At 45.9% G+C, this 23919-nt stretch overlaps 3 protein-coding genes across 7 annotated transcripts in view; 2 read left to right on the top strand and 1 right to left on the bottom strand.

The window, feature by feature from the left end:
* Positions 1–228: 228 nt before the first annotated feature.
* Positions 229–11218, top strand: LOC111161028 (arrestin 3). The gene is made up of 16 exons (XM_022524477.1): positions 229–245; positions 513–543; positions 695–755; positions 954–998; positions 5454–5653; positions 5781–5840; positions 6019–6086; positions 6753–6888; positions 7078–7162; positions 7431–7503; positions 7892–8029; positions 9560–9643; positions 9910–9933; positions 10122–10174; positions 10470–10479; positions 11055–11218. The coding sequence occupies exons 1-16, from the start codon at positions 229–231 to the stop codon at positions 11149–11151; spliced, it is 1182 nt and encodes a 393-aa protein (XP_022380185.1). The 3' UTR covers positions 11152–11218.
* Positions 11219–16064: 4846 nt separating this feature from the next.
* On the bottom strand, positions 16065–19276 carry LOC111161026 (PDZ domain containing 11). Of its 5 annotated transcripts, none has more exons than XM_022524472.1 (7): positions 18975–19218; positions 18600–18699; positions 18069–18152; positions 17570–17626; positions 17179–17277; positions 16886–16946; positions 16065–16718 (listed from the first exon to the last, which is right to left on the bottom strand). In XM_022524472.1, exons 2-7 carry the CDS (start codon positions 18684–18686, stop codon positions 16684–16686), a joined length of 423 nt encoding a protein of 140 aa, XP_022380180.1. In that variant the 5' UTR covers positions 18687–18699; positions 18975–19218; the 3' UTR covers positions 16065–16683. The 5 variants fall into 5 exon arrangements, with proteins under 5 accessions (XP_022380180.1, XP_022380178.1, XP_022380181.1 ...); XM_022524470.1 differs by having other exon boundaries at positions 16309–16718; positions 19215–19276; XM_022524473.1 differs by having other exon boundaries at positions 16309–16718; positions 19206–19274.
* Positions 19277–19442: 166 nt separating this feature from the next.
* The window catches only part of LOC111161023 (kinesin family member 4A), a 114175-nt gene continuing 109698 nt past the window's right edge, over positions 19443–23919 (top strand). Inside the window, exons 1-4 of the mRNA XM_022524466.1 lie at positions 19443–19490; positions 19827–19967; positions 20078–20192; positions 23493–23683. Coding sequence (XP_022380174.1) covers positions 19848–19967; positions 20078–20192; positions 23493–23683 — 426 coding nt within the window. The 5' untranslated portion in view covers positions 19443–19490; positions 19827–19847. The remainder of the gene's footprint in view (positions 19491–19826; positions 19968–20077; positions 20193–23492; positions 23684–23919) is intronic.

Genomic DNA, 23919 nt, shown 5'->3' with positions numbered 1-23919 from the left:
TTCCCCCCATGTCTGGGATGGGTGAGAGTATGACTGAATAAGAAATCTTGGCAAGAGGGATAATATAAAGTGCTTGATGGTGGCGAGGTGTCTATTTAAGGAGGAAAGATTACACCACATTGGGTGTGTCTGGATGGTATCCCAGAATGGGGCAAAGAGAATAGGAACCAAATGACTGAACGTTCCTCCTTCTTTCCCTCTTCTCAGAAAAGGCACAACGTCAACTCCATGGCCAACATCTCAAGGTAAGTAAGAACTCCTTCTAATTCTCTGAATCTGTGATTTGTCCCTTACCTGAACCCAAGTACTTGCCTTTGGGGTAGAGGAGTTTCCAACCTCTCCTCAACTTATAATTTGAACTCTACTTCATTTCATGCTTCTTGGACCTCTTCTCCTAATCCTAGGAATATTTCCTTTTCTCTCCCACTTCCCTTCCTTTCCCCTCCCTTATTTTCCTCTTTCCTTCTCTCCCAATGACCCTTCCTATTTACTTTCCGATTTTCTCTTTATAGGGTATATAAGAAGACCTGCTCCAATGGGAAGGTGAGAGAACCTGGCCTAGCCGGGCAAATGAGAGGGCAAAAGGGGTAGGTGGGTACCACCTTAAAGGTCTCAAAGGGTTTTTGTTGGGGGCTTCAGGGGAATCCGTTCAAAGATGATTATGAGAGTAACATGCCAGGTTCTTCCACAACAGCTTACTCTCTACCTGGGGAAACGGGACTTCGTGGACCATGTGGACATGGTGGATCCCATTGGTCAGTGAGTCCAAAAAGGGAAAGAGCCTGGGGAGAAGGGAATGGGAGCCAGAAACTAAGAGAAAACCAAGAAAGGAACATGCAGAAGAGGAGGCTAATTAAAGGGAAAAATGGGAGGAACTATTTCAGGGATCCAATTCTGTTTCATAGTCTAAGGCTTTTTCCTGACTGCGGTGCCCTCTATCTCTCTCTACACAGATGGTGTGGTCCTGGTTGACCCTGATTATTTAAAAGATCAAAAGAGTAAGTAAAAATTCTCTTGGACTTTGTATGTGCCAGGGACCCCAAACTGAAATGTCACATATGCCGCAAGTAACCTGAATGAGTAGAGTGGATGAGTGGACCGGAGAGGTATAAGAAAAACAAAAAGCAGTGGGAACTGTGAATGCCTTGTCTGGTGGCGGCAAGCAACCGGGAATTTTAGCCCAGTGAGGCCAAATTTTCCGATTGTTGGAAAGGAACCGGAAATGAAGCACAGAATAAGACCGTCAGAGTCCCAAATTCTAAAAAGATTATGGTACCTCTTTCCCAAATAATATTCAACATAGATATATTTCTAAAACATAAATGAAATTTTATTTTTCAAAAGTACACAACATTTCCATGTGTGCTAGAATTAAAATAGTTTCTTTCTAAAATTTCTGGTTTTCCTTATCATTTTTGGTGGTCCCCTTGCTTTGTTGCTAAACTGAACATTGGCTTATTAGACTGGCTATAGAAAGATCCAGTATTCCAGAAATCCATATTTTCATGCAAATATCCTGATCTTCAAATGTTGGCAGCTAACTAAAAGACTTTTTAAGGCCTGGATAGATCAAAAATTTTTATTTTTCCTTAGGCTGGATGTGACCTTCAGACTGCCATTTTGGGACCTCTGGGATATACCTTTCCACCTCTCCTTCTGCGTAGGGAAAACCCCCTATCTTTTTGGGGGGGGAGGGGAGCCAAGTAAAGAAACAAAACAATAGCTCCAGCAAGTAACAACAAGAGACATTACTCTGGCCACAGTACCATAGATCAACATTACACTGAAATATTTTTGCACTGCTTTTTAAAAAAATTTTTTTCATTCTGTGATTCAGTAAGCCTGAAAATTGGGTTTGGCTTGAAAAAAGTTGAGAACAAATTGATGAATACTAGTTCAAACATAACCTTTAGATCCTGTGAGATAAAATAACCTTAGTCTTTCTGATTAAACAGTATGGATAAGCAGTCCAGCCAGTTCTAAATATCAGAAGAATTCTGGGGAATAGCTGGTAAATTAACCAGCTTACGACTCTCAATTACTCTGTATTCTAAAAATAAATAAATAAATAAATAGAATAAAAAATAAAAAACACCCTAAATCATTTTTCCACATTGCTACAAAATCTTCAGAATAACCTTCATAATAACCTATAGAAAGAAATACTTAGTTTAGAAAATGCATGTTGATCCAGAAGGAGGATGTCTTTTCCATTTTGAGTCTTTCTTTATGTCCCTTAGTAGAATTTTTTATGACTATTCATTTAAGTTGGGTCTGTTTCTTCAGTTTGTTCCTTGGCTCTTTTATATGTCTTGTTCCTTTTATGAAGATTTTTTATTTGCGAATTTTCTGATTTTTTTTCTCTCAAGTTTCATTTGTTGATGTAAAACAGGCTTATGCTATATTATTGAGTGATAAAGGCCAGTTGTAAGGCAGTATAGATGTATTGTTTAACAAAAATCTATCTGGGATCTCTCTGTATTATTTCTTAGAACTGCATGTGAGTCTACAATGCTCTCAAAATAAACAATTCGCTTTCAAAAGGCAATGGCACAAAGGCCTACGGTAGTCTTGTGTTTCATTAGAGACATGAAGTGGGGAAGCAGGTGCAAGAGCTATTAACAGCAGTTATCTCTGCAGTACGTTGTATGACAGCAGAGCTCGGGTTTATTCTTTTTGTTTGTATTTTCTGGTTTTCACACAATTAAGAGGTACTGTTTGTCTAACAGACACAACCACAACCATAAGTTGATAACTTTAGAATAGATGTTGAATTTTTAAAAATGAAAACTATCGATTTTCTTTTTTTTTTTTTAAGATTTTTATTTATGGGGCACCTGGGTGGCTCAGTCGTTAGGCATCTGCCTTTGGCTCAGGTCATGATCTCAGGGTCCAGGGATCAAGTCCCACATCGGGCTCCCTGCTCAGTGGAGGGCCCGCTTCTCCCTCTCCCACTCCTCTTGTTTGTGTTCCCTCTCTCGCTGTCTCGCTCTCTGTCAAATAAATAAAATCTTTTTAAAAATTATTTATTTATTTATTCATGAGAGACTGAGGCAGAGGGAGAAGCAGGCTCCCTGCTGAGCAGGGAGCCCAATGCAGGACTCGATCCCAGGACCCCGGGATCATGACCCCCAGCTGAAGGCAGCAGCTTAACTGACTGAGCCAGCCAGGCATCCCGAATTCACACATTTTTAAAAGTTTCTATTGCCAGACTGCCCTCCAAAATGATTGTACCAATTGACTCTCCCTCCTGCAGTATATAAGGCCACCCATTGCCCCAGTCCTTATAAATACTACCATTATTATTACTTTCAGTCTTCATTGTATCTTTTGAATATAGATTCACTTTCCTTGTTCTTAATTTGAAAAGCAGATATCCTGGCTGTTCGATATTTTGATCTCATAAAAATATGAAATAAGTTGCTTTCTCCTAGTGTGTGGCTGTCAGTACTTTTCTTTTCTTGTGGGTCAGGGCTTTTGTACCCCATCCCACATTCCGCTAGTTCACTGACGCAGCTTTCTATTTGCCCCTCATCTTAGGTACCAGCTGCATAAGTATGAATTCAATTATAACTATCCGATTTCTGCCAGTATTCCTATAACTGTCGTCATCATTCACATCTATAATTACAGTTTCCAAAAGGATTTCTTATACATCAACTCCTCAGAGGAACTCCTATGACCTGGGTTGGGCATACGGAAGTCTGGCCTTTGGAGTCACACAGTTAAGTGACCGGGGCAGCTCTGAACTCATTTTCTCTACCTGTGAAATGGAGATAAATACTTCAGAAGAGGGGTGCCTAGCTGACTCAGTCTGTAGAGCATGTGACTCTTGACCTCGGGGTCATGATTTCAAGCCCCACATTGGATGTAAAAGTTACTTAAGAAAATGAAATATTTAAAAAACAGTAATGATACTTCAGAGGATTGTTGTGAAGTCTAAATAACATACGCAGAGCTCCTGTTATTGACAGGTGAATTAACTGAGACTCACAGAACTCCAGGGATTCGTACAAGTCATACTCAAGCCGAGGTAGTCGGACCCTAGAGAATTCCATAATAAATACCTTGTACCCACCGCCTGGCTTCCAAAAGAACTACAGAAACAAACTTGTCTCCCATGTGTCCTTCCCTAATCCCATTCCCCCTCCTTCTTCCCTCCTTCCCTCCTGGCCTCCACCCCAGGGAACAACTATCCCGCATTTGGTGTTTATTATTCCTATGATGTTACTATACTTCTACTCCATAGTTATGTATCTGTGAGCAACTCTGGTATCATTCTACATGCTCTTAAACTTCATATATGCGGTATTGGATCATGGGTATCATTCTGAAGCTAGCTTTCTTTTGACTCAATAGTTTTTTTGAGTTTTAACCATGTTGATACATGGAGCTCTAGTTCATTTAAACTCAGTTTAGCATTCTATTATATGAATATACCATAACTGTATTACTCATTCTTTCCCTGGTATTGAAATTATTTCTAATTTTATGCTACGACAAATATAATATTGATGCAACGGACATTCTCATATGTATCTCCACATAAACATGAGCAAGAATTCCTCTAAATTCTTCTTACGTCATAATGTATAAGCAGATTCAGTTTTACTCACTTTGGAGTTTCTCCAGAGTGTCCTAATTTATCCTCCCACCAGCAGTGTGCAATGAACTCCTATTGTTCCACCCCTTCACCAACACTTAGTATCGTCAGACTTTTAAATTTTTTGACAATCTGATGCATGTGACATGTTACCTCATCATTGTGGTTTTAATCTGTGCTTATCTGATTACTAATGAGATTGGACATCTTTTCATATCTTTTTTTTAAGATTTATCATTTATTTATTTTAGAGAGCACATGCAGTGGGGAGGGGCAGAGGGAAAGCAAAAGAGAATCTCGAGCAGACTCCACACCTAGTGCAGAACCCAATGCCGGGCTAGATCTCATGACCCTGAGATCATGACCTGAGCCAAAACCCAGAGTCGGACGCTTAACCGACTGTGCCACCCAGGCACCCTGACATGTTTTCACATCTCACTGGCCTTTCTATGTCGTGCCTTTCCATACTCTTTGCACACTTTTATATTGGGATCTTTAAATGATTGATTTTCAGGAGTTCTTTGTATCTCACAAATGCGAAGCTTTTTTATCAAAGTAGAGTTGACACACAACATTCATTAGTTTCAGGTTAGGACCGCTAAACTTTGGTTTGCTATGCATGCATGGTACAAATGTTTTCTCCTGGGCTTTTGCTTGTTTTGTTGTTCATAAAGACTCCTAATGTAAAGAGGATTTAAATTTTACTGTAGTCTAATGTATTAATCCTTTTCTTCGTGGCCACATGGTTTCAGTCATATTCCCTTGTCTCTCCGTGTCTTCCTCTGGGCCATTTAAGAACTTCCTTTCTCCCTAGGCATGACAAATCACTCTCTTCCTCCTTTGCCTGCAGTGTTTGTCATGTTGACATGTGCCTTCCGCTATGGCCACGATGACTTGGATGTGGTTGGTCTGACGTTCCGCAAAGATTTGTATGTGCAGGTGCAGCAGGTGTTCCCACCTGAGCCCACCAGCCCCCAAGGGCCCCTCACAGTCCTACAGGAGCGACTCTTGCAAAAGCTGGGGGACAATGCCTACCCCTTTACCCTGCAGGTACTAAACACCCCCCAAGTCCTGGGCAAGGTTTCCAGGGGGAAATTAAGAGGGGAAGCTAAAGAGGGAAAACAGAGGAAGGGGTGCCCTATTTCTCCTGTTTGCTGACCTCTTTCTGATCCCCCAGATGGCTGTTAACCTTCCCTGTTCAGTGACGCTGCAGCCAGGGCCTGAAGATGCTGGAAAGGTGAGGTCCGGGTTCTGAGAAAGGGAGAGAAATAGTCAATACCAGGAAGAGGGACAGGTGGACAGGGGGATAAGACTACGGAAACAGACCCCTAAGAGATGGGGTCAGGCATTTCCTTAGAGACCCAAGAGGAAAGGATAGTCGGAAATGAGTTCTCTTTGCCCCTGCCCTCTTGCAGGCCTGTGGGATTGACTTTGAAGTGAAGAGTTTCTGTGCTGAAAACCTGGAGGAGAAAATCTCCAAGAGGTAGTCTTTAGTCCTCTTCAAAACCCCTGCCTCCAGACTGGGCTAAGAAACAGATCCTGATATCAGGACTGAAAGAGCCCTACTTGTAACCTCCATAGTACCATCACGGCCGACTCAGAGGTCCAGCTCTGATTCCCCTCTGGCTTCTCTTCCTTGCTCCAGGGCAGCCGGCCAGCTTCCCCTGAAAGGGCCAAAAACTAAATAATTCGGCTTTGCCAGCCCTATAGTTTTGGTTGCAACTACTCAACTCTGCCATTGTAGTGCGAAAGCAGGCAGAGACAGTATGTAAATGAATGAGCCGGGCTGTCTTCCAATACGACTTTATTTATAGACACTAAAATTAGAATTTTATATAATTTCCACATGTCATGAAATATTATCGTTCTTTGAATTTTTTCAACCATTTAAAAATGCAACAACCGTTCTCAGCTTGTGGGCCATCCAAAAACAGACAGCAGGCCACATTTGGCCAGTGAGCCATTGTTCACCGACCCATGGTATGGATGCCTCCACTGAGGGTCTAGAGGAATTTTCTGGGGGAGGCTCTAAGCCACCTCCACCCACCCACCTCCACCCCAAGCAAGGACCGGGCCATGTGGTTGGCATGGAAAAAAGTCTGTGAGTCCCCAGGGAGATGTGTTGGCTAACCTCTTTGCCTCTACTCAGAGACTCTGTGCGGCTGGTGGTTCGGAAAATACAGTTTGCACCCCCGGAACCAGGCCCTGGCCCCTGTGCCCAGACGACCCACCGCTTCCTTCTGTCGGCTCAGCCCCTACAGCTGCAGGCCTCAATGGACAGGGAGGTTTGTGAACCCCACTTCCTGACCCCTTACCCTGAAAGCCCTCCAAAACCCTGATCCTTCTCTGATTTCCTTCTTGGGTAGCCAGAGACAGAAGCCAGGGTGGCAACACTGTTAAGGAAGCAGGAATTCTGGGTCTCCATCTAAGGGTTCTCCCTCCAGCCTCATGATAAGCCTCTCCCTCTGCTTCAGGTTCACTACCACGGCAAACCCATCTCTGTCAACATTTCTATCAACAACTGCACCAACAAGGTCATCAAAAAAATCAAGATTTCAGGTGAGCTTCTTTTCCTATTCCCCCTGCACCTGGTTCCTAACCCACGGGTCTTTTTCCAAAATGCTGCCTCACTTACCCAGTCTGCATTCATCTAGACTTTCTCTCTAATGCAGGCTTACCAAAATGCCTATCTTTGTTTGCCCACAAGCGCATCTCAGTGCAACATGCATAGTGTACCCATGTGTCGGGTCACATCTAAGGGCAGTGAGTTGGGGTTTTGAGGAAGACTGAATGATTATAATCACGTGCTTTTCCCCTGGCTGTTCAGTTGACCAGATCACAGACGTTGTCCTGTATTCCTTAGACAAGTACACCAAGACCGTGTTCATCCAGGAGTTCACGTGAGCTGGCACCGGGGCTGGGGGCAAGAGAGCCAAGGGGTGGGTTGGTGGGAAAAGTGTCAGGGACTAGAGGCAAAGGAGGGGGTTGGGGAAAGAAGGAAGAGGGTAAGAACCCAGGACTGAGGAAAGTCAAGATGAGTGCTGGAGAGAATAGGAGGGATTCCCAGGAGAACTAGAGGGTGGATACCCACAAGAGGACCATCAAAACTCGGGGAGGTCAGGGGCATAAGGATTTCCCACCAGAGCAAAGTGTTCCCACTCTCCGCAGTTGGACATGCCCACTCTCTCGGCTACTCCAGTAGGTTTGTGGAATTGTGCAAGATGGCCTTGGGAATTAAAGTATGCATAACTGGCAAAGCCTAGCCTAAGTTCTTCTCTTCTTTTAAAGGGAGACTATAGCTGCTAACTCCAGTTTCTCTAAGAGCTTCGAAGTAACTCCACTCCTGGCTCCCAACTGCCAGAAACAGGGCCTGGCGCTGGATGGCAAACTCAAGCACGGCGATACCAATCTAGCCTCCAGCACAATGTAAGCTCACACGTGAGGCCCAACCTCCATGTCCCATCCCCTTACCCATTCTTCATGCTGTGCATACAGTTCTGAGCTGTTACCTGTTAAGGAAGCCTACCCATTTTTAAAAAATGTCCCTAGGCCAGTGTTCAGAGACCACTGCAGGCCTGAAGGCCATCAGGAAGCTAAATAATGCCCATGGGACCAATGCCCAGGCTTAGGTCACAGGGAGCAAGAAAGGAAGAAGCAGTGAGGAAAATTCCCTGTGTTGTATAATATTCTGCAGCTCACAAAGCTCATGCATGTCTGGGAGTGAAAGACTAGGAGATGAGAAATGGAGGAGGAGGATGACCAAAAAAAGGAGAACGACATAATAGGAATTGGTAGAATTCTACCCAATCATTCATTTTGGTCCTATGTCTTTGAAGGCCCTAGTGCTAGATATGTCTCCCACCAAAAGCCATCTGCCACCATCTGATGAATGTTATTTGTCCCCTACCTTTCTCCATACCTTATCAATCTTGAGGCTATAGATTGTTACTGCTAGAGAGACCCTCAGAAATCATCCAAACAGTATGATTTTATAGATTAAAGGATCAGTATTCCAGAGTCATGAAGAGACTTTCCCAATATCCTACAGTTTTCTGTGTCTTATTTTCCAATCAGTGAGTTTTCAGGGAGCACCTGTTACATGCTCATTCCTATGCTAAGCAATGTGGGAGGATACAAAGACATTTTAGACAGCCTCTGCCTTCAGTCAATTTATGGCCTAGGCGGGGAACAAAGAGGAACGCAAATGCAATCTAAAGGTTAAATGTTTGTACACGTGGTTCGGATTAGAAATTCAATAGAAGTTAAAAGAAGCTGGCAGAGCTGGAGAGAGCTTCCTGGAGGAGACTGAATGACTTACACCTTTTTTTTTATCTTTTTATTTATTTTACAGAGAGAGAGAGAGAGTGCATTAGAGGGGAGAGGGTCAGAGGGAGAAGCAGACTCCCTGCTGAGCTGGGAGTCTGCTGCAGGACTCCATGCTGGGACTCAATTCTGGGACTCCGGGATCATGACCTGAGCCATAGGCAGTCACTCAACCAACTGAGCCACACAGGCGCCCCTGAATGAGCTAGATCTTGAGGCACATGTAGGATCTGGATAGCAACAGAAACAGAGGAAGGAAAGGACATTCTAGATTGGGAGCACAGCATGGGCAAAGGCCAGAAGGTGGGAAACTGCATGGCGTGTTCTGAGCATGGAGAGAGGATGGATCCGCTTAGGTTGTATCCCTGGTATCAGGGAATCAGGGCAGAAGAGGTTAGAGAGGCTGGGTGAGGCCAGTTTGCTAAAGGTCATGAAAGCCACACCAAGTGGCTCTTCAGCAGAGGGTGACATGGTAAAACTGGACTTTAGGAATAGAAATGGGATTTCAGTGAGTAGGAGAGATGAGAGCATGGAAGGCCTGTGAGAAAAGGTGCACAGGAAGGGACTGAGGGAAAGAATGCTTTACTCCTCTCCCCCCAACAAACACACAACAATTAATACTACCACCTCCAGTCTTCAACCTGGAATGGACAAGGAGCTCCTGGGGATCCTGGTGTCCTACAAAGTGAGAGTCAACCTGATGGTGTCCGGTGGAGGGTGAGTGATGGTTCAGGGTCTGTCTGGGCAGGGGCCAGGGAGACACACTTGTTTTCCCTCCCATTGGACTGACCCAGTCAAGCTGTTCCCCATCCCTTCTCCCAGACCAGTTTCCCAAAACCTGTGTGCTCAGTGAGCAAGCTACCTTCCCTTCCAGAAACCTCTCCTGTGGCTGAGTTGGCCTTATGATCCCTTATCCCCCAGGAAAACTAGGTTGCCACTTTCCATTTCCAGCTGCTAATTTTACCATGTCATTCTACCCTCAGCATCCTCGGTGACCTGATAGCCAGGTAAGAGACTCTATGAGGAAGCTGTGGGGGGAGGGGACAGAGCAAGAAGGGGAAGGTGATGCCATAAGGAGACCAAAAGAGGGCCAAAAGAGAGCCCGAGGTCATCCCAGGACCAGAAAACCGAGGGGGAGAGGTTTTGGGAGTGGCCTCGGAGGGAGATCTGTGACTCTTCTTTGGAATCCTCGCAGCGACGTCGGTGTGGAGCTGCCCTTGATCTTGATGCATCCAAAGCCATCACATGGTGAGGGACCAGGTGGGACTGACAGGAACGGTGGGTCTGATTGCGGCGACCAAGCCGTTCTAATCTCCGGAGTCCGGGACTGGCTGTGTGGGTAGAGAATGTAGAGCAATGGGCAGGTCGGGTTCCTAGGTTTTCGGCGGGGCGGGGCGCGCGCGCGCGCGTTCGCACCTTGGGGAAGGGGAGGGAGGAGAGGGTTAAAAAGGGAGGGGGGAGCGAAACAAGACATTTCTCGGTGGAACTGAAGAGCCCGTGTCAGCTTCTCCTTTTGTCCCTCCCTCTCCATGCTTTGCTTCAGAGGCTGCTAGGTAAGAAACTGTGAGGCCCGGAAAACCCATCCCCCTTTCCCCATTGCCACCTTCCATTTTATGACGATGGCAATGTTAAAAAGCTTCCCTGGAGTGTTGCTTTCAATACTGTGCGGTGGAAACCTATGGTTTAGCCTCGTGTCATAGTTCAGTGCTTTTCATATGCCCTCCACCCCCTGCTCTTCTCAGAATCCTCCTTCCCCCTCATCCCTTCCTTACACCACCACCACCACCACCACCACCACCCCCCCACCCCCGCCTTCGGTCTTTCATTCTACCGATCCCTTCCCTCCTCCCCACCCGCCATTCTTATTTCCCCTCCAGCCACTCTGGGTGGGTGGTGGCGGGGTTTGGGGGGGGGGACTTTTGGGAGATGGGGGAGGGAGCGAAGGGAGACAAGCTAGAGTGGTCGATCCATAGGTTGGGGGGGTGGGGGTCGCTACCCAGAGAAGGCTTCAGATCTGAGTCAGAAGCGGAGAAGAGGTCACTGTTCTGGAATCACAGGAAGGGAGGGAACGTGGACGATGCCCAGAGAGCTGTTCCTAACCCTGCGTTCCCCTCTGCTGCTTTGCAAGCTCTGAGGACATAGTCATCGAGGAGTTCACTCGGCAGCAGAACCGCGGGGAGGAGAGCCAGGAGGCTGTGGCGGTGGAGGGGGATGAGGGAAGCTGAACACCTCGCTCTGGTGCGTCTGGGCAGGAGCACCATTGTAACGCTCTAATAAATCAACTTGTCCAAGACGCGCCTGGCAATCTCTTTGGTATTTCCTTCTCCGGGAGGGTGATGGCACTACAGAGAACAGCACCCTCTGCCCCTGGCAGTGATGACTCCGAAGCATGTGCTTTTCCCCCAAACAAGCCCCGACTTCCCTCTGGCTAGGCCACCTGCCCTCTGTGGGTCCTTCAACTTGCCCTCTGGACCCTGGCTATCCCCACCCCCACCCTACCTCCGCAGCCCCCCCTTCCCCCTTCACGTCACTGCCGCGATCTCCCACGGATCACCCACAGCTCCAGGCAGGGCCTGAGGGGGCGTGGCCATACCCCCAACCCCGAGTCCGTGTGCAAGGTGATGAGCAGATGGACAGAGAGCACACCATCCACCTGCCGCCATGTACAGCCTCGCACGCAGGGCCCACGGCAAACCAGAGGCTTCTGGAAACGACTGAGCCGACCCCTGCACAAGCCTAAACTCATGTGCCTGGGGGAGCAGAGCAAGGAGAAGGGGGGTATCTGGGTGGGGCTTTGGAGATAGGGAGGTGTGACTGGGATGGAAGAGTGTCGGGGGCGGGATCAATTTCCTCCTCCTCACTGGGGGTGATGGTTGGCCCACTTACCCACCTCACAGTGGGGAAGATACCGCTCCTCAGCGGCTTCCTGTACTATACCTTCAACTGTGCCTGCCAGGGGAGCCCACCAGCAAGACATCACACAGAACATTTTGTCCCCTCCTCAGCCAACCCACCTAGGGATTCGTCTCAAAGTTATCTATTGTAAGCATTGAGAAGTTGAGCCAGGACAACCTTCTCAAGGGCCATTCCCCACTTCTGGTTCTAAGACTGCCTGGTATTGGAAGGAGAGGAGGGGTGCAGAGTACCTGACCCTGGGTTGCAGGCAATCATTGGACTGGACTTCCTAAGATCATGTGCTTGGGAGGACCAGATGTTGAGTGTTCACTCTCACATCACTAACTCAATACCTTGGCCCGTTAGGCCTATTCATTAATGGTAGGGCAGCTCTGTCTTGGATTATCTGTGGATAAAGCAGGGGGAAAAAATATGGAACCTCCCCAAATGACCAAACCCTGCTTTGTTTCTCGTTTTCTCTGCCTCCATCTAGTCTCCCCCTGTAACAGAGTCCAAGAGGCTTTGAATCCTTAAGTTGGCTGCTCCATGGGGTCTTCCTTAATGAAGATAATATATTGTGATTGGATCTGTCCTAGGATGGTAGGCTACTTGGTTTGTGGCTGTAGCAGCCACTTTTCAAGGACACGGTTTCCTTGATTCTTTTTGGTTCACCTTTTAAGTTTTAACCTTTAAAAGGTACGTTTCTTTCCCTTCTGAGCATTTTTTTAAAAGTTTTTATTTACTTGTCAGAGAGAGCACAAGTAGGGGGAGCAGCAGACAGAGGGAGAAGCAGGCTCCCTGCCGAGCAAGGAGCCCAATGCAGGTCTCGATTCCATGACCCAGGGATCATGACCTGAGTCGAAGGCAGGCACTTAACTGACCAAGCCACCTATGCATCCCTCTCAACATTTGCTTATGCAGGTTCAGCTGCAGCTATGGGACACAGCTGGCTGGGAGTGCTTTTGCAGCCTAAATTTCTGGGTCCACACGATTCAACTACTATAGTGGCTGGTCTAGGACACCACAAGTGTGTGTTATGCCATGTTTTATTTGAAAAAGGGATTGAGGAAAACAATAGGGAAGTTGGTAAGACTAGCAGAGAGGAAGGACAGGTACATTATTCTCTCTAAACCTCTACTAAGTGTTTCAACTCTCCGCAACATTCTCTCACAGACATCGTTTTCAAGGAGACACGTAAGTGGGTAGATGTAGAAGCAGAAAGAGGTGATGATATCATCATCGTGTAAGTGGGTAACAACACTGATCTGAACAACAATAGGTAAGGAAGAACGACGACTTCTGGCACACCTAGAGTTCAATTCCTATGGCGAGGGTCTACTGTGCTGTGTTTACATGGGAGAAGTTTACCAGTTTCAGGGAACAGAAAAGTGATGGGTTCAAGGCTTCTATGGTTCATATCCTGGGGAGGCATCATTAGACTTCAGAAGGATCCGTCCCTATTCACTTTGAGTTACCATTTACCACTATCTGGTGCCTTGTATCATTTCTCATTTGTCCAAACAAGTCTCTGCAGATGACAGGGAAGAAATAGCCAGAGACCTCAGTGTGATGTTTGAAACCAGTGCCCAAACCAGTTAGAATGTGAAATATGTAATGCCCATTTCTCTTTGTACTTCTGTTGTACTCTTGTCTCTAACTACCTCTCACTGCTTACTCTTTTGGATAACCTTGGCTTGTCCTATTTTGGGGTGGGTACAAGGTTCATTTCCCCATCATGCAGCACAAAGGCCCAGAATCTCTGAACCTGGCCTTTTGCACAAGTGCACGCACACGTGCACACGCACACACACGCATGCACATAGAGTTATTCCAGCACATGGCTTCCACTCTGCCATCCAGAATTCATTTCCACTGAAGAGGGTTATCTTTTCTCCCAGCTTTGCTGGGCTAGGGAGTGTAATGTAGAGAAGGCAGACTTCCTTTGCTGATTTGATGGCCACGGTTGACTGCTATTTTAGGGAAAATGGGACTAACCTCAGCCAACAACAGCTCCCTGGTCTTCCTTCAGGCAAGAGATAAGATCAGAATTCTTCGGTTTCCTAGAAGCTGCCCCCCTGGTAGCTGAGATTTAACCCCAGCTACATCCCTCTTACCTTAATACACACTACAGTGGTGGAAATTCAACTGGAGCCTTCCATAGAGTCAGGCATCAAAAGACATTGACTCTGTCTAATCTGATGACTTTATTGCATTTGGGCTTCCCAGTAATCCATCTCCCCCACCCTCAGATTTAAGATTTAAATACTTGGCTACTGGGGCACCTGGGTGGCTCAGTCGGTGAAGTGTCACAGCCTTCCACTTGAGTCATGGTCCTGGAGTCCTGGGATCAAGCCCCACATCAGGGTCTCTGCTCAGTGTGTGCATGTGTGGGGGGTGTGGTTCCTGCCTTTCTCTTGGCCTCTACTCCTCCTCCCTGCTTGTGTTGTCTCACTTTCAAATAAATAAATAATATTAAAAATAAATACATACATACTTGGGTACTTACCAAGCTTTCATACAATTCCTGAGCTTAGGAGCTAAAATAGAACCCCCAAGGGGCACCTGGCTGGCTCAGTCAGTGGACCACGTGGCTCTTAACATCAGGGTCACTGAGTTCCAGCCCCACGATGGGTGTGGAGCGTACTTAAAATAAAAATTTTTAGGGGCACCTGGGTGGCTCGGTTGTTAAGTGTCTGCCTTCAGCTTAGGTCATGATCCCAGGGTCCTGGGATCAAGCCCTACATTGGGTTTCCTGCTCAGCGGGAAGCCTTCTTCTCCCTCTCCCACTCCCCCTGCTTGTGTTCCCTCTCTCACTGCATCTGTCAAATGAATGAAAACTTAAAAAAAAAATTTTTTTTTTAAAACGTAACCCCTGAAAATGCTATTGTTCTTTCTCAACTGCATCTCGCAGCTGTTGGGGGTGGAAAGTTCTTGCAGGGCCCAGGAATCCTACCTTACATTCTCTTGACTGCTAAAAGCCATCTCTAGGGCATGCAGGCCTATGGCAGCTGGGATACCTCAAAGGCAGTTAGAGTTCATTCCCCATGGTTTCTTATCTACACCCGATAAACCACTGGTCCTTGGGCCTCAGCCTGTTATCGTTCATCTTCTCCGTGCTATGTCTGTACGGTTACAATGCAATTGCATCCTGCCCATTCCAGGTACCTCCGAGGGAGAACAAATTTAGCGCAGGAGGCTTTTTGCCTCTCAGGCCCATGGCACCTAGCTGGGACTTTTTACCATGTCTACCACAGTTCTTAGACGAGATGTTGTTAAACCTGTTAACCGCAGGCAGAGTACTTGACCTCGACATTCAGCCCACTCAGCCAACAGGCCTTTGGGCAAGTCTCAGCCTCCAGTTTTTCAGATGGCCGCTGGGGGGCAGCACAGGAAGCAGGAGCAGGAGCCTAATTTCCCAAGGAATCGGAGACTGCCTCTAACTCCACTCCCAAGGACATTGCTACCTGCCAGTAGCACGTAGTAAAGCTGAGATGGGATTTATAGAGACAGCCAGAACCTACTCATAGCCATATACTGTTTAGAACGGTTTCCCCCATTTGAAGACTTTTTTAAAAAATTCAGATTCCCAGGTTCCACCCCAGAACAACAGAATCACTCTCCAGGGCCAGGGCGTGGAAATACACATTTAAGCTTCCCAGGATTCTTTCACAACAAACTGGGGACTTTCATCATGGGGGGACTTCACCCCATACCTCATTAGAAACCTTTCTGTTCTGAATGGGTATTTTAAAGATGCCAATGGAAATGGCATAAAGTGTGGCCTGGAATCGCTAACAATGAACTGGTAATGAAGACCGTGGCAGGTTATGTGGGTGTTGGAGTGGAGAAAAGGAGGGAAGTCAATAGTACCACTCAGCCTACAAGTTGGAAATTGGGAACCAATTTCCTACTGCTATCCCTGAAAGGAATACCTTTAAGCCTCTCCCTTCGTTTGTGTACCAGATCAAAGATCCTGGGGAAGAAGACAACTACCTTAATACCACGTCCCTGCAAAGAAAAGCCCAAAGTTCATGAGGGAAGGGGCACTGTTTCTTCCAGTACTCACCTCACCCTATACCATTCCTCAGTTACACTGAAGGGAAGGTTCCTGCACCTTCCTGATGGACTGGCCAGATACAGTTGTGCTCATACTTCCCACTGGCTCCTCTCCTTGGAAGAGCTTTTATTTTTGCCTCAATAGCATTTAAAACCCAGTCAGTATCATCCAAAAGTCACACCGACATTTCCTCAGCATTGCCTTTTACTTTGGAGGGCAGGAGGGCAGGGCAGAGAAGAGGATAGGAGGAGGGAGATGGGGAAAAACAATCCCAGGGAGTCTCTGGAGGGTCTGAAACAGGTAGTACAACAATGGGATGAGATGGAAGGCCCCCAGGATTCTTTTCGCTACTGATTTCTAGACTCTGATGAAAATGAGAGGGCAAATGTATAGTTGGTTAGCACGCGGTAGTCAATAAACACCAGTTGCCTCAAAATTCTTTCTTCTATTAATTTCTAGACTCTAGTGAACACGGTGTGACATGTGCAGTTGTCTAGCACGTGGTCCCCAATAAATGTCAGTTGCCTTTTCTAGCCGGGCTCTCTACAGGCTATATCTAGAGATCTCCATTCTTCCCGTTTCAGGGAATGAAGCCCACCTACAGAATGAGGGAACAAGAAGTACAAAAGAGTCTGGGTAATGCAGCTGGCTAGATGGCTTGGTGTCGGGGCCTCACTGTGTCCCCAGCCTCCCCACTCCGCTCTGCTAGGGTGGGGCTGAGAGTAAAGTTTCCCAAGAGGCTTCCCTGAGGCCTAACCAGCTTGTCCTAGAAGATTCCATGTGGAGCGCTATGGGCTGCAACTCTCTAGTGTACAGTCCTCTCTTTCTGACGATGATAATCTGGGGAAAAGGAGAAAAGAAAAGGAAGATAAGAACGGGTTACTTTCAGGCCTGCACTCCCAGTTCCCCATCCCCAGCTTGGTGGCAGCGGGGGCTTTAGTAATCCGTATTTAAAGAGTTCCTACGCAGGGCCCTCCCAGGTAAACGAGAAAGTGAGTGGCACTTACTGTAGGGAAAGAAGCGGACACGCATGCTGATCTCACGGGCTGTCTTCAGGATCTCAACAGCCTGGAAGGAACACAGCAGCTTGTACAAATGAAGATACGATCCAGAACAGTACCATAACAAGAGGAAAATCATTTGCTACTCCAACCTTCCGGGTCACTACTAGCTGCTTCTTTCTAATGGACTTCCTCATTGGAGATTCCTTCTTATCAAGTTAGAGACTAGGCTAATCCTGTCCAACCTTTCCTACCAGGGACGACTTCTCACTTCACCAAAGCCCAGATGCTGTGCTCACCTTGCTGTGTTCAATGTCTTGGAAATCCACATCATTCACAGCTAGGACTTGGTCCCCTTCCTGAAGTCCTGCCCGATGTGCATCCGAGTCGGGAATAACCTGTTGGCAAGGAGAGAATACATGAGATTGAGGTGAGAGAATTTCAAGGGCTGTAAGTGAAATTAAGTGCTATTCAAATGTAAGGTGCTAGCGTGCATGTGTGTGAGACAATGTGAGGAAACAGATGGTTTGCCAGGTGAGAAGTTTTACATGGGAAAGGGTGTCCCCATGATGCCCCTTCTGTAGGTCTACTGTATCATTCTCCTCCCAGGACTTTGGACACTAGGGTTCTGCAATCTGGTAATTTAACAAAGGGAATGAGCAATCCATATTGCCTACCAGGCCCACATACCTTGGAGATAAAGATTCCTAGCTGGGAGGCCTTTCCTCCTCGGATATTAAATCCCAACTGTAAGACAAGAGCACAGATCAATATAGGTCATGCACACAAGAACATCTAATAGCATCACTGTATGCCAGCCTGGCTTACATGTTCCTCAGAGAGGAGTCAGAAATTATGGAAGTGGTATCTCAGATTTTCTGCCCATTAGAGTTTCCTTACCTTCCTACCTGCTTTCCCATCCATCCCCTCAACCACTGTCAACTTCTGGGCCTGGTACAGACAAACCTAGCCTGGAATAAGACACAATTGTTCCAGGGCACCTGGGTGACTCAGTCGGTTAAACATCCTTTGGCTCAGGTCATGATCTCAGGGTCCTGAGCAGGGAGTCTGTTTCTCCCTCTCCCTCTGCACTCCCCTCACCTGTGCACGTGCGCTCTCTCTCTCTCTCTCAAATAAATAAATAAAATCTAAAAAAAAAAAAAAAGACACAATTGTTCCATAGGCTCACCTTAGCTCCAGGGGGCTTCTTCAGTGTGACGATTCGGGGCAGAAACTGGGTCAACTCATTGTTGTAGTCTGGGTGATACACCCTCTGCAAGACACAGCAACCCCAGAAATCTGACTACCAGCCTTAGATTTTATACATATCTTCACCTGGACTAAAAATGTATCACCTTGAAGTCAGGAAAAGGTGCGGCCATGAACTTAGTTGTAAGCAGAACAGCTAACACTGCCCAAATGGGGAGGTGGATAGCAGGGGGAAATGTTAGCAGCCCAGGAACTCCCCCACCTCTTTATCTTGAGAGAATAGAAACTAGGGCTCTGAATTTCCAGAATTCTCTGGTGTGAATGTACTCTGGCAGGAGGATACCATTAGAAGCTCCCAATGGCCCCAGTTGTTCAGAATCCAACTTCTGGGTCCCCTGGCTACAAAAAAGGCTAGAATTCACCCTCTATTGAGATTTCTAACCCTGCCATTCTACCTTTCATATACCATCTCATGCCCACAGGGATGAATCCCCTCCTCAACCATTCCCACCTCATGAGGCGGAATCCATGCTGGGGGATTCTCATAGGCAGGCAGGAAAACCACGGGGTAGTCATCGTAAGGAATTCGGCTGTCCATCTCCAACAAGGCCCTGGAATGGAAGAAAGGGTGAATCAAAGCTGACCAAAAAATGGTTCAAAGGGGTCAGCAGTCCAGCAAGTTTCAAAAAACAACTCCACTCCACCCCAAGGGTGTCAGTCTATGGGCTCAGCCCACTTCCTGGTGACAGAGACTGAGAGAGAGAAAGAAGAAAAAAGACGGAAGAAAACAATTAACTTTGCTGAACATCTGGATGCCAAGCAACCTGTTAGTTACTCCATAGAGATTATCTCCTTTCTCACAACAATCCTGAAAAATAGATGTTACCGTATTCATTCCAGAGAAGGCGAAATCAGGAGCGTCTAATTTTCGAAGTCCAAAGGAGGGCTGCCTCCAACTATCCATAAGGACTCGGCACCGCCCCACATCCCGTAGTCGTGATCAGTAATGGTGGGGGTCCCCAAAAACGACCCCTCCTCCACCGCCAGCCATCCTCCAGGTCCCCGCCCCGCATTCCGCTGGAGTCCCGCACATAAGCCGCGGTACACGCCAGACCACCTCACCTACCCGCAGGCCTCAGGAACCTCAGAAGCCGCTCACCGCCGATCCAGTGTGGAAACCGGAAGCGGATGCTCCGGTGGGTCGGAAGGGGCGGGTTCAGGGTGCGGCGCGCAGGTCCTCCCCTTCCCAACGCGTCTTCCTGCGCGCGCCGACGTGCGTGCTTGTCCCGCAATCTGTCTGCGCTCCGATTGGCTGGCGCCTCAGGGACTGATTTGAAACTTGGCGGTTAAAGCTCCGTTCGGGACAGGGAGGCGGGAGACCGGGAAAGGGACGTTTAGTTTGGTGAGTTAAGGGGGCACACCTTCGCTCAGGATCTGCCTTTCCCGGTACGCTGGGGCTTGGGTTCTTTGTCGACATCTCCGCTGGGGGCTTTCCTTTTCGTTTCAGACTTCACTTCTCTCTCTTCAGAGCGTGGGGCTGACGGGCTGTCCGGTCGTGGACCAGTCTGAGGGTCAGTGACTCTCCGCAGGCAGCGATCCCGCTGGGGACGGGGAGGCTGCCACCTATACTGCCGAGTTCCGTAACCCATCCCACCCTTCAAGGCGGGCGGGAACTCCCACCACTCCCGACCTACCAAAGATTAATCAGCAAGTATCTTTTCTTTTCCCCCCTGCGCAGAGACGGTGCTACTGTAGGATCATGAAGGAAGAGGTGAAGGGAATTCCTGTAAGAGTGGCACTGCGATGTCGCCCTCTGGTCCCCAAAGAGATTAGTGAGGGCTGCCAGATGTGCCTTTCCTTCGTACCCGGGGAACCTCAGGTGCGTAGGAAGAGTCCTGGGCCTGCCTCTGAACAGCTGGGGCCAAATGGCAGTGAGGGGCGTGGTCTCGCCTTGCATTTTTCTTACTCCTTGTCCCTTGCCTTCTCTAGGTGGTGGTTGGTACTGACAAATCCTTTACCTACGATTTTGTGTTTGACCCGTCTACGGAACAGGAAGAAGTCTTCAATACAGCAGTAGCACCACTCATAAAAGGCATATTTAAAGGTGAGGCTATTTGATTCTTCCACCTGTTCTCGAGCGTATGTTTGGTGTCAGTCATGGTACATGGGTGCTGCAAATAGAGGAATGGATGAAACGTGAGTCCTGCCTTCAAAAAGCCCGCAGCCTAGGAACCAACTCAGTATCATTTGTGAAAGTCTGTACCCTTGGTGCTAGTTTTCTACTGTATTTGCTTTCTGTGGTTCTGCCCATCTTTGACATGTATATATATTTTTGTTTGTCCTGGAACTTTATTAGATTCTAAGCTCTTTCATGGGTGCTGAAGATGATCATTTGCCGACCTACTTAAGGCCCAGGTACTCTGAAGCCTGTTGAGGATTCAGAGAAAAATTATATAGCTTTCAGGCCCTGGAAGAGTTCAAAGTCCAAGAGTAGGAGTAGAAGTAGATGACTACATACGTAATTTTAAATACATAAAACATTTTAACCTTTTTGCACTTTAAGAAAAAATATTTTAAGAGTTAAAAATACACAATAGAATCAGTGCTGCTGTAGAAGTAGCACTGCTTTCAAAGTGTTATGAAAACCAAAAGGATGGCACTAACTCTGTGTGGGAGATTAGGGGTGAATTTAACAGCACAGGGAATCTTTGAGAGAGATCTTGCATGATGAATGGAATTCTTTTAGGTGAAGAAGGCTATTTCCTAAAGTGCCTGAGTCCTCTGACCAGTTAATAATCTTTATTGAAGAAGCTAAGACTTTAGTGTTGTTGAAGACCACAGCATGAAAGCAGGGTTCTAAAGAAGGGAGCAGTGCCTGAGGGGTGTTTAATTACTATTATTCCAGTACGAGGTTATTCAGAATTCAAAGCAGAGGTCTATGTAAAAGAAGTTAAACCACTTCACACCAGTCCCCTAAAGATGAAAGGCACATTTGTACATCATGTAGTCTTACTTTGTATCCAAAGAAAAATGCTTTCCAGAAATTTCTCTAAGTGAACTTCCAGTGTCCATTTAAATTTTATTTCTGATACAGAACTCACTGACTCACAAGGTGGTCCCATTGTTTGGATTTTGGACAACTCCAATTGCGCTAGATTATATTGAGATGAAATTTGCTTCCCTATAATTTCGGCCCATGATGTTAGTTCATCCCTCTAGGCAAATTCACATATTTTTTCCACTTTTTTAAATGATGTTGTGGCTCAGAGGACACTGAACACTTTGCTTCACATTTTTAAAATATTAAAGCAATAATGTCAAACTTAGAGAAATGTTACAAGAACAGCATAAAGAACTTTTTTTTCCTGAATCACTTGAGATGAAGTGTTGACCTGATGCCCCCTAAATACTTCAGTGTATATTTGCTACAATCAAGGGCTTCCTCCTACATAACTACAATGTAAGCATCAAAATGATGAAATTAGCGTTGCTGCATTACTACCATCTAGTCCTCAGACTTCATTCAGGTTTCAGGTTTCACCAGTTGTCCCAATAACATCCTTTAGAGTAAAAGGATCTCGTTGAAAAGCACTTGTATTTAGTTGTACTGTCTCTATCTAGTGTCTTTCATTCTAAAGTGTTTTCAGTCTCTATTTTTTTTTTTTTCTAATTTTGTGATCCTGATTCTTGAAGATCACCAGTTGTTTTGTAAGCTGTTTACCATTTTTGGTCTGTCTGATGTTTATTTATGACTGAATTCAGGCTGTATATCTGTAGCAGGAATATCACAGAAGTGGTGCTGTGTTCTTCCCATTGAATCCTGTCTGGCAGCACATGATGATTTGTTTCATTACTACTGATGTTCATTTCGATTATTCGATTATGGTGTTATCTGCCAGGCTCCTCCACCATAAAGTTAATCTTTTCCCTATTTACGCATTCAGAAGACAATTATGTGAAATAAGTCAATCGGAGAAAGACAGCTATCATATGATCTCCCTGATATGAGGAAGTAGAGATGCAACTTGGGGGGATTTGGGGGTAGGAAAAGAATAAATGAAACAAGATGGGATTGGGAGGGAGACAAACCATAAGAGACTCTTAATCTCACAAACAAACTGAGGGTTGCCAGGGGGAAGGGGGGTAGGGAGAGGGTGGTGGGGTTATGGACATTGGGGAGGGTATGTGCTATGGTGAGTGCTGTGAAGTGTATAAACCTGGAGATTCACAGACATGTACCCCTGGGGCTAATAATACATTATATGTTTATTAAAAAAATTAAAAATTAAAAAAATTTTTAAAAAGAAGACAATTACGTGATTCTGCCCAAGTTTCTTCTAATAAACCACCCCTCTTTCCTTTAGCTGTTCTGGAAACAGTATGGTTTCCAGACCCTTCATTATCTGGTCATCTTCCTCAGAATCTTGCTTCACAGCTCAGTAAGAGCACTATAGTTCTATACTTTTATCTTAACTTGGGAATCTATGAGAATTAAATTATAGTCTTTAGAGGCAATATAAAGTAGATAGTGATGCCAATATATATGTTTGGTTAACATTGCTCTCAGGTGCAAATATGAAGCCAATATTTTTCAGTCAGCTTAACATCATCCTCCTCTACTCTGAATTCGCAATACCAGAGAGCCCTGAATATTTTGGGAAAAGTACTGCAACTTGGTTTCCCCAGTTATTACTATATATACATATCTGTGGTATTGTAGAACGTTGTAGAATGTTATTCTTTTGTCCCATGGTCATGCCAGGTGATACTAGCTATTTATTACAGTGAAAATCGTAATGGAACATCTTATGATCTTTCAGAATATCAAGGAAGGTCTTCAGTTAAACAAACAAGTTCTTTTAAAAAGGAAAAAAAAAGGCCAAGGAGGCTGATATATATGGTCCAGATGCAGTCTGAGAGTTTAGATAAGGAGTGGATGCTTTCATTGATTATAAAAATCAACTTTGGTGACTTTTCAGATGAAGACTGGTCATCAAAAACACATACATTGGAATCCCTTATATTTATGAACCTTCTAAGACTTTCGTTTAGTTCCCATAATTTAACATGGCTAAAAGTAGAATTGGAAAGCTCTGAATGGCTTCTTGGCAGTGAGTCGGCCACTTTCATTATCTCAGTCATACCTTTCGACTTCTTAGCTTTTAAGGGCAATGAAGAGGGGCACACAATGAAGAGGGGCTGGTATTTTTCTCCTTTGCAGGTTTGGAGTAATGCAAAATCCTGGCACGCATATAAGTTTTCTCTGTGTCTGCTATTCTGAAGAGACCCCTGTCTCAAGGGAGCAGTCTCAATTTTGTTGCAAGTAATTGCTGAAGGAAAGGGTATTTGTTGATTGGATGAAAATATTTGAGCACTACTATGCTTATGACTTCTATTTTGCCAGGATACAATGCAACCGTCCTGGCCTATGGGCAGACTGGCTCTGGAAAAACCTATTCAATGGGAGGTGCATATACTGCAGAGCAAGAGAATGAACCAACAGTTGGGGTCATCCCAAGGGTAATACAGTTGCTCTTCAAAGAAATTGATAAAAAGAGTGACATCGAATTTACTCTGAAAGTGTCGTACTTGGAGGTAAATGATTTATCTTTAATTATACTGAATTCAAATGTATCTTTGGGTAGAAAAAAATAAATCCAAATCAAGTTTTTTCCTGGCATGACACAAATTAGTAAATTGCATTTTTAGTAAAGTACATTTTAATAAATTGATAGAGAAAATTTACTGGCTCAGTTGGAGCTGGCTCCCGCCCAGTTCTTTTTTTGTCAGAATAGTCTGTTTAATCTGATTGTCAGAGGAGTTGGCATTGC

Source organism: Enhydra lutris, unplaced genomic scaffold, assembly GCF_002288905.1.
Source record: "Enhydra lutris kenyoni isolate GAN:26980312 unplaced genomic scaffold, ASM228890v2 scaffoldscaffold81, whole genome shotgun sequence".
Lineage (NCBI taxonomy): Eukaryota > Metazoa > Chordata > Mammalia > Carnivora > Mustelidae > Enhydra > Enhydra lutris.
This window is presented reverse-complemented; position numbering and strand designations above follow the sequence as displayed.